The following is a 10,199-nucleotide window of genomic DNA, read 5'->3' as shown; positions in this document are numbered from 1 at the left end:
CTGCTTTAAAAAAGCGAGATCATATAAAACTCATTATGATTTCTTGTAGGCATTGCAGAATGGAAATGAACAGAGTAGGTTTTCTGGGACAGCCTTCCCCAGGACTGAAGCTAATAATGATTATTTGAATTGCAATCACATAGATAACAAATAAAAAGCACCACCACCACCTTCTTTGTATTCCCATTTATTATGCTGTAAAAAGCAACACCATCTGGATTGTATTTCTTAAAATAAATAACTTTCATTTTCAGAACCAGTACAGCTCAAATTTAGATTCATTCATGGGAAACTGCTAGAAATACATTCATCACTGTCTATTCCCCACAATACAGAATCTAGAAGTCAAGATCAGCCCAACCAGTTACAATGACCAGAAGTACACTGCCAGTAAGTATGGTCACTGATAGCCCACCCAGCTCTGAAGAAAAAAAAACAACAAAAAAAACCAAAAAACAATACATTTTGTTCACAAAGATAGGCTAATTAATGCTAAGACTAGCACAATATTTCTGTGTACAAAGCATTAAGTTAGCTTAACCATTTTAGTTTGTGATACAGAAGCACGTACATGACATTAAAAGAAAGGAGTGGGGGAAAATCCTCTTTGGAGCATAAGGAAGTCAGCATTTGATGAGATAACCAAAAGCTATTTACGTTAAAAATCTATATGTCAGTGTCATGAAAGACGAACAGCCAAACCAATGTACTGCATATATTATAAGTAACTCCATGTCTAAATAACCACTAAATTGGACACTATTGCATTACAAAGTAATGCATCTTCTCATAATGAGAAAATACTAAAACTAACCAGCAGAAATGCGCTGAAGCTAAGACTCTGGCCAAAAGCATTCAGTATGATTCAGGAAAGCATTAAGTTCAGGGACAGCCATGATCTTTATGTTACTTAGTTAAAATGCCTTCTTTTTTGTGTTTTTCTTTTATATATATATATGTGTATATGTGTGTGTGTGTGTGTATAATATACCTGACTTTTTTAAAATGTCAGTTTGAGCAATGCATATTTAATTTTAGTTAAATAAAACTAAATCAGATATTTTTCTGAGAACCTAGAGGATAAGTTTTCATAGAAAAAAACATGGAAAAAATCAGATTAGCAGTGAGATATAGAATACTAAACTACAGTCCATCTGAAAGACTTTACTCCTCTATACTAATTTTGATGGATCTCTTGCCAGAGAAAGCAGGTTGGGATTTAGTTTAGGGTGCAGGAGAAAAAAAGGCCCTGTGCTACTTAGCAGCGACCAGTCTGGCCCAATAAGGAGCCAAAGGCCATTTCTTCTAGTTCTTGATTAGAACTGAGGTGGCTGTGACACAGGACATGAAAACAACAAGTTGAAAGATATCAAGTCTTCAGAAAAATAGCTGATCTTCAGCAAAAAAAGCAGCTTAAGAGCAGTAAGATTCTGGAGAAAAAGTGTTTGATAACCATGCTGGCAAGCTTGGAAATGTGATTTCAGGGCTTTAGACTTTCGGACTCTTCCAAGATACCATCATGAAATCAGTCATTACTTGTGATGAGTATCAAGCACTTTTCCATTTGATTTTTCCTCCCTGGAGGAGGCAGTATGGCAAATTGACTAGAGGACTGTACAGGAACTCAAGATGATTTACTCTGAACTATACCGACCTGCCGGGTCATTCCAGGGAACTTACTTCTCTTTATGCCTCAATTTTCCCATTTGCAAAAGAAGGACAGTGTGGTTCAGATTACTTGTATAAAGTGCCTGCACCATTCTAAAAAATAATTTAGCCATTATTTCAGGAGGATTTTGGTGCCTAAACACAGAGAATCTGAACTGCAAAATCTATTAATGACTTGTACATTGTGTGTTAGGATAAAAATAGCCATATATTCAATTCTCAAGTGTAATCTCCTTTTCCATGTGCTGCATGATTCATGCCTAAAATCTGTGTCCAACAACTGTCGTGTTTTGTGAATGTCAAAGTCTCAAGTTTACATGCTCACTTTTGAGGTTTTGTGCCACTTTATTGGTAAAAACAATTGCACATGGGATAGGGAACTGGCATAACATAGTAGTTCTGCAAACAGCAAGTATCTGCAACTGTATTTCCCATGATGTAGCACATGCCACGCTGGCGCTAGTGGCCACAGTTCACCACTAAAGGAATCACTGAATTACGCTCCTATTGCTGAACTGCTGCTCCTGTTTTACACCAGTGTAATTCCACCAATATAAATATCCTGCTCCTTGGTTGATCCTAGCACATGAGAGCATACCCAAAATTTGGCTTATCTCCTGCTCTGCTCATGCTTTGATTGGCTCTATGCTCCTTAAAGCTGTTTCACTCCATCCGTGTTCCTTATTACAAGCCTAAATTAAATCAGATCTACATATAATATTTGGTTTAGTACCTTGCCTTTCACATACTTACATTCCCCTCACTGGTTCCTGGTGTAACTGCCAAGAACAAAGCTAAGCCCAAAATGGGGTTTTTGCAGCTTGTCAAGGCTTGCTGTAGTGCAAACGTACTGCAAGGAACACAACTGCATAGAGTGGAAGCACCCGCTTTCCCCAGTCGAGGAGGAAGTACATTAGCAGCTGAACATGGAGAGGGGAGGGAAACTAGACAAAGGGATCTGGAAAAAAACACCTCAAAAGAACACTAGACACTGTTAGATGTTACAAGTCACACTCCTCTGTGCCATTTGGTCAAACAAACCTTAAAACAGATTCCCTGACAAGACTCTCTAAGGACAAGCCTAGACCATTGACAACTGTCGCCAATATATTCTTTTGATATTTATATTATGTAAACAAGGTTGTGTGGAAATTCTTTTTATAAAGCTGAGTGCAGATCCTTCCTTAACACACCCAGCCTACATCTACATCAGCACCCTCAGCTCTCAAAAAACCTCACTGACACTTAGACCTGACAGTACTCCGGCTCAGCTTGGCCATACTGGAAACACAGGGCTCTAGAAACAAGAATTCAGCCGAAAATTTGTGACCACAGACTAGAGTTCACACAGAACACAAAAATAAATTAAGTAGTGCACAGTAAAGCCAACAACAGCTAAATATTTTTATACATCAATTGTATGCAGCATGAGGTAATATTGCTCACATTATGGAGGGAGATTCTTACTTGGTTCTGTCTTTTGAGAGATTGGATTTGTCCTGTGCGTATAGAAACTCCTGTAACATAACACTGAAGTAACAGACACTTCTGTAAAATATATACCACTATCAGATAGAAACACACACGCTCTTCATTACTTATGTATACCACAATTAAATAGGTAAGTGATTTGATTCTTAGGATCTAGCTGAGGATGATTATAGTAAGCCATCTAGATTTTTATGAACCGTTCGGTTCTCCTTTCCATTGTTGGAGTCTTCTGATGGTGTGTATTGGACCTGATATTCTTGAAGAATTTTAAATACATCATGGTGTCCAAAATGTAAAGCTTCATCCATAGGAGTGTTATTCCATCTGCAGGAAGGAACACAGTATTCGTAAGATCAGCATGCAAGTATGGAGCTGAAAGCACCAAAAAATCTGATTCTTTACATGTTGTTGTAATAATTAAGTCCACAAAACACACTAAGTTCAGTAACTGAAAATACTTTGTCAGCTGAGCATAACCTTTCAAATAATGATTATAATGGTTTCACCACCTTTTATTTCCACATTCTCTGGAAAGTCTACAGAGAACAAGTGGGATTCTGTTCCTTCTGCTTCAGTATACTTGGTGAATAACTTCCACTATTATTTAATAAATAATTCTCCTTATGTAATTGGCTAATAGAGCATCTCTCCTTCCAGGTGGCAGTACAAACACCTACCGGTCTTTGGGAAAAGGATTCACTTTGCATGCTTCCAATAAAAATTTAACAACATCCACATGTCCTGTAAGAAAAGCAGAATTATGTAATGTAATTTTATTTATATGAATATAAAAAATATTTTATGGGGGGGTATATGTATATATACATAAACACACGCACACACACTAAAACAAAACATATATAGAGAGAGTGGAGATACTTGAAAGATAACTGATCAAATCCCATTAACAGATAGCAAGTTATACAGGAGAAGACAGTACCTTCCGCAGCTGCCACATGCAATGCTGTTCGTGAATCATAATCTCTTTGTTCCATATCCATTCCTGATAGAGCAAATCTAAAAAAAAAGTTACAGAAAAGTTTTGTAGACTTAAAGAAACAATTACAAAACCAGCATGCAACAATACCACTATGCTAAAATGGTGAAACATCTGCTGCAAAAGAATAAATGGTATCAAAAGCACATCATATCTCCAGTCACATTGAAAGGGGCTCTTGCTACTTTGGCTTTGAAAATAAAGTAGGGGTTTAACTTACTTTCTGACCTGTAGTTGTCAAAGCAAAACAATTCTTAAAATATCATTGGAGGGTATGTGACAGCCAACACATCTGATTTAAGATGTAACATGGACAAGCTATGTCATGTAAGGCAAATTAAATTTCACGTCAGCTGAGGAAACCTGGAGAAGACTCTCAAGTCTGAAAATCCTGCACGGTGTTACAGGTACTGGAACAGTTCTTTTATCTTCCTATATTGCTCAGGGACAGAGGTAACCTATACATATTTTTTCATCCTATTAACTATACTCAAATGTATTCTAGTCAAATTGATATGTTTATTTAGTCTATTACTACTATTGATTTAAACATTGCCAGATTCTACTTGAGATTAGAAATCAAAGCTAGATTTCCTAATGTCTCCAATGACAACATACATTTTGCAACTTGATTTTTTCTGGCAGTTTCTTAATTGAATCAAAAAGCAGGCTAGAATTCAGCTGGAATTCTGTGCCATCACTATAAAAAGAAACAGTAAGGAAAGCTAATTCAATAGGATCCAAAGAAAAGGAGAGCAACAGGATTATAGCAAATTGCCGGGATACAGTACAACTTTTTGTTGTTTGTGTTTTGGCTGTTTGTTTTTTAACATCTTTCTACCTCTCTCTAAACTTGTGCAAAGGTATGATTTTTCAAACCTTTTTTAAATGCATTTTATCTGACTCCTTGTTTTGTTGAATGCAATTTAATTATTGCATTCAATTAAAACAATTAAAATGCAGTAACTAAAAGATGTTAAAAGCATGTTAATAGAACATATTTCCTCCCTACTGCAGCTCTGATTTCCCCATCATGGGCAGAAGCATTTATTCATAAGTAAGCAACAACAGCAGATACAAAACAAGTGGCTTTCCTGTCCCCAGCCCCACACTATTTTACCTCCGGAGCGCAGACACATCCCCCGTGTAGGCAGCAAACAGCAGATTTATCACAGACTTTACCTGTGAAGAGAGATGAAGTCCAGTTTATTGAGTTTCTTCACTCAAAAGAGAAAACAAAAACCCAGAAAGCCCAGCATGGTCAGCTGGTCAGTGCTCATGAACTTGTCCATTTTATTCTCTATACTGCAAAATGTAGCCAGGAAAGTGTAAAAACGCTTTAAGAATCCATTCCAATGTGCTTTGTTACTGGTACTTTTATGTCTGTCTGTCCAAGGCTGAAGTCCCAAAGGACAGTAAGGAACCGTAATGTGCATTCGTATTCTACCATGGTAAAGCGCAAGAGCCTCGCTGTGTGGACAAACTGTGTTTTTCTCTTTAATTGCTCAGTGATAGCGAATGTTGAATTACAAAGACTGCATCGCTTGGCACAACTCACAACCATAAACAAACGAAAGTCATTCTGGAAAAGTAAGGTTTTTACAGTAAGGTTTTTACAATCCTCCGATTGCTAACAGAAATCTATGTTAGTAGAAGAGAGGAAATAATACTGGTTTTGCATTAAATCACAGGTTTTCCTAGCATACATCTAATATAGGTGCTTTCTACAAATAAACAGTTTTAAGCAATTTTGTCACGTAGCGAACAAGTACAAGAAAAGCAAGGTTTGTAGGCAGAGGAAGATAGGATCTTTCTAGATCAACATAGGTAAAATCTCAGGCAAAGAGTACTTTGTTTTCTCAGCTATATTGATGACTAATAAAAGAAAAGTGATACTTCTAGCTACAAGCCTTGTCCTACCTACATTATTAACACATCATGGCGACGGTAACTCTGCAAGTTTTAACAACAGCTAAAATGGGCGAGATAGGCGGTTAGGCGTACCACAGCAGCATGTTTCACAAACACTGCCACAGATAGCAAATATCTATCTATAAACCAAAGTAGTGGAACTGCTTCCTATTTATTACATCTCAAATATGCACCAGGCACAAAGACCAGAATGGAAACACACGGGGAAAACCAGACGTTTTCCTTATTCCAGCCATCCACGAACTCCTGCAGCTCCTGCTCCGTCTGCAGTACGAGATCCATCCGACGTAAGAGCCTACCTGCTCCTTTACCTGCCTCTAGCAACACCGATACAAACTTTGCTCCGACCAGAAGCAAAGGCTGTTGCAGAGAGCTGATTTATATGGTAGGCTCCAGCTTTCCTGGACACCGGGCTGCTGACTGTATTTAAATGCAAGCACTAAAGGGGAATTTAGTCTAGTAAACTTTAAATTTCATCAGGATGATTCAAGAGTGCTCCCTGCCTGGAGAGGAGCGAGCATTAGTGGATTTGCTGTCCCCTGCAGGCGTACCAGGCTGGTTACATTTAGAAATTTAAGAATAATAGGCTCTATCCTGCAGGTGCCAAATACTCTTCATTTTATTGAACCAGGAGGAGCAAAGGGCTTTCTGTCCTCACTTGCACCACTGCTGAGGTTAACTGATGCTTTTGACTGGGCTTTTTATGTTTCAGAGATAGGTAAATGTGTATTAAAAACATTCCTTTCTTACCAAAAATAACTTTGCAGCTGGGGCAAAGAGTTACTCTGGATTCAGCTAAACATATTTTCCTAAAAAGCCTTTTTATTTTTTTGTATCTATGTGAACAAAGGGTAACTTAGATTCCTAAGAAAGAAGTCAAAGGAATCTAATCTTAGGCCACGCTACTTAGCAATCATGGAGAAGGTAAAACTCCTTTCTTAAGAGAAATACTGTAAAATCCAAGGTCACATACTATGAAATCAACTTCTTGACTGATCAAAAGAACAAAAAGAAATAGAAGTGCAGACAAAAATATCTCTGCTTGTTTAGTTCAGAAAAAGAAAATTTGAGAGGAAATATGACTGCTGTCTATACAACAGTAAAAATAATGGGATACAAAAGCAGGAGAAAAAAATCTGCAATTATAATTCTTCCATTATGGCAGAAGAACTATCAAGAACTGGCCAGGAATGATTGATTAAAAAAAAAAAAAAAAAAAAAAAAAAAAAAAAAGACAGACTGCAGCCATCATAGCTGAAACAAATCCCCCACTGGGTTACCTCCCCCATTCCAAATGAGACTAGCAATTTTATGGAGAAATTAGTTTGGATTTGCCAGCAACACAACACAACTAGACACTGCAACTTCCCCCCACTCTATCAGCAGCATAGTACAGATCAAAAAAATTAATGGATTTTATAAGGTATCACATAAATTTGCTTAAAAGGCAGTAGGAAACAACAGTACCAGTAATAAAACCCAAATATGTAAAATATTCCAAATACAAAAAACATCTTGAATTCAAAACAGAAGTTATCACAAGAAAAGAACTTGCAGACAGAAGCTTTGTATTTGCCTAAGGTCTCACTTCACCTGTCATAAAATCAAGAGCAAAGCTCAGGCAAGTCTTCAAAATGTAAGCCAAAATTTCCTATCCCCACAACTCTCAGCTTACTGGCCTAAAATAGTGTTTTCTACTGCATACAATTCCATAAGTATGAAGATTAAAAAGAGGAAAATGGAGAGAATACCTTTTCTATATATGTATTGGATCAAATCAGAAATGACCTCAGGCTCCAGAGAGGCCAGAAGCCTTCTCCTTGTGTTATACCACTGCTACCAAAGTTTCAGGTAAAACACTGGGGGCGCAAAAGAAAAGAAAAGAAAACCCAAAAACCAACACACACATTCAGGAAATGGTCACAAATCAAATGCCAAAAAAAAGGCACAAATATGGTACTGGAAGTTACAAAGCATTAAAGCGGTTCTTATTCTAATGCTTTCACATTGCACTTTAAATATCTTGTAAGCTTGATTGTGCTAAAGGTTTGAAACAAATCTCCTTCAAATCCCAAACAAACTGCCTATAAATTGAGGAAACATGGCGAAACCCACAGGCTGTTTTGCTATTTCAGGAGCATAATCCCTATGGAAAGTAAGTACACTGCTGTCCCTGATATTTTTAATGCTTATAATAAACACATTCTCAAAGTACTTTGGTAGACAGGACAGCAGTGTACTTTTTTGACTTCCTCAGTGTACCTAAGAAAAACCTGACGAGAAAGCTTAGTTTCAGTGTTTTTATACTGATGTTACTTGTGACAAGCAAAATTTCAACAAATCTCATTATCTGACAGATCCGAGTGGTACGTGGGAACTGCACTAGACGGAGTAACAGAGCAGCTCTGACTTGACCAGCTGAGCCGCGTACTCCAACCCAGGCCACGCGGGAAGGCTCAGGGAACAGCCTTAGTGTCCGGGTGGCCAGTGAACAACCCCCAGCACAGATTTACCAGCGCAGTGTCGTGCCGCCCCTACTCGGGGGGGATTTCTCCGGAGCGAGACGTGGAAGCCCTGCGCCGTGCAGAGTCTGACATGACTTCCTTGCTCCCAGGGAGCAGGAGGCTGAAGTCCGATCTCTAAAACCATCTTTGTTTTACAGTACCTTGAGTAGGACTGGATTTTAATCAAGTATCACATCTCAAAGATTTTAGTGAGGCTCGTCAAGAAGTAGCAAACGTAACGTAATTGTTGTAGTGATGTCTGGAATAGAAGAAGTATTCGGGGCTTTCTAGGGATGACAGGTTACGTTTTCAGAGAGTAAACGGGATCTGTGTTTCATAATAAATAAATAAATAAATGAAATGCTTCTACAGAAGACTGAAATGGAACCATTTATCATCTTGACACAAGCAAGTTTAGACGTTCCCCCCCCCATGTACAAGAACAACATGTGTCTCACTGCCTGGCTCCTCTTCAGTGCCTTCCGACAGATCTCTCCAAACGCTTCACGAAAAAGCGAGTTCCCATCGTTACCTGCTCTTTAAGGTGAAAAGCTGAGGCCCAGAGACAGAAATCAATCACTCCAGGTGCTGGAGCCAGCGCAGAGTGACCTGATGTGCTCTGCCCACGAGCTCACGCGCGGGAAGGCCCTCGAAAGCCAGACACCCCCGCCGCAGCCGCCGCTCCAGCGTCACGTCGGGGCGAAAGGCTGACGCACCCGACAGCTACGGACCGACAGCGCGCGCCACCTCGGCCCGGGGCACCGCGCCGACTCCCGCGGGGCTGTGGAGCCGCCCCGCTGGAAGGAGCTTGGCTTAATGACAAGATTTTTATACTACTGTCGTTTAGCTCAAAAGTAAGGTGGGTACATTTGCACCAAGTGGCTCCAGTAACTTTTAGCAACGCAGCGGCAGCAGGGAACTCGGGGCAGCAGGAAAAAGCTCCAGAGGCAGCGAGCCGCGGGGCTCTGCCTGTGCTTGGCCCCCGCCGGCCGCACGAGCCCGGCGGCCCCCTTCGCCCGCCTCGGCGCTGTGCCGCACCTGAGCCGCGCAGCTGGGCGCCCCGGGCGAAGAAAATCCCTTTCAAAAAAATTAATTTAGCTCGAAGCTGGATTAATTCCATGGGAAGCTCTTAACAAAAAGGGTCACTGAACCTGGATTTTAATTTACGACTGTGTCCTGCTTCCTGAGAGTCCCCAAATCACTTTGTAAACATGACAGACTAAAAAAAACGTTACTTCTGACTTCAGTGTTCTTCGCGGTGGTTAGGAATACAGGCAAGCACAACAGCTTAAAATGGTGCTGCTAAAGGTGATACAAACAAGGATAAACAAACAAAAAATCCCAACCCTTCTGAAGTCCTTTACACCATATTTATAAACAATCTCACAGGTTAAACTTTGAAAAAGACATTCAAAATATTGGACAAAAAGGTTCTTTGAACGCGTGTTGTTTCTCAAAACCTTCATTTTCGTGCGCATGTCTGCATGGTGACAGCAGATACAACACGGGGAAACACAGCTGAGCGAGTGGAGAAGAAGGGCCAGCAACCTCTGATATCCCCCCCTCATTTTGGAGGCTTCAAAAAGGGAAGCAAGGCTTCTTTTATA

At 39.7% G+C, this 10,199-nt stretch overlaps 1 protein-coding gene across 1 annotated transcript in view; it reads right to left on the bottom strand.

Annotated features, from left to right (window-relative positions):
* Positions 1 to 171: 171 nt before the first annotated feature.
* Positions 172 to 10,199, bottom strand: part of GLS (glutaminase) — a 66,039-nt gene continuing 56,011 nt past the window's right edge. The window contains 4 exon segments of the mRNA XM_064515103.1: positions 172 to 3,483; positions 3,837 to 3,900; positions 4,100 to 4,176; positions 5,277 to 5,338. Coding sequence (XP_064371173.1) covers positions 3,327 to 3,483; positions 3,837 to 3,900; positions 4,100 to 4,176; positions 5,277 to 5,338 — 360 coding nt within the window. The 3' untranslated portion in view covers positions 172 to 3,326.

This window comes from Dromaius novaehollandiae, chromosome 7 (genome assembly GCF_036370855.1).
Source record: "Dromaius novaehollandiae isolate bDroNov1 chromosome 7, bDroNov1.hap1, whole genome shotgun sequence".
Lineage (NCBI taxonomy): Eukaryota > Metazoa > Chordata > Aves > Casuariiformes > Dromaiidae > Dromaius > Dromaius novaehollandiae.
Note: the sequence above shows the minus strand (reverse complement) of the source record. Positions and strands in the feature narration are given on the sequence as shown.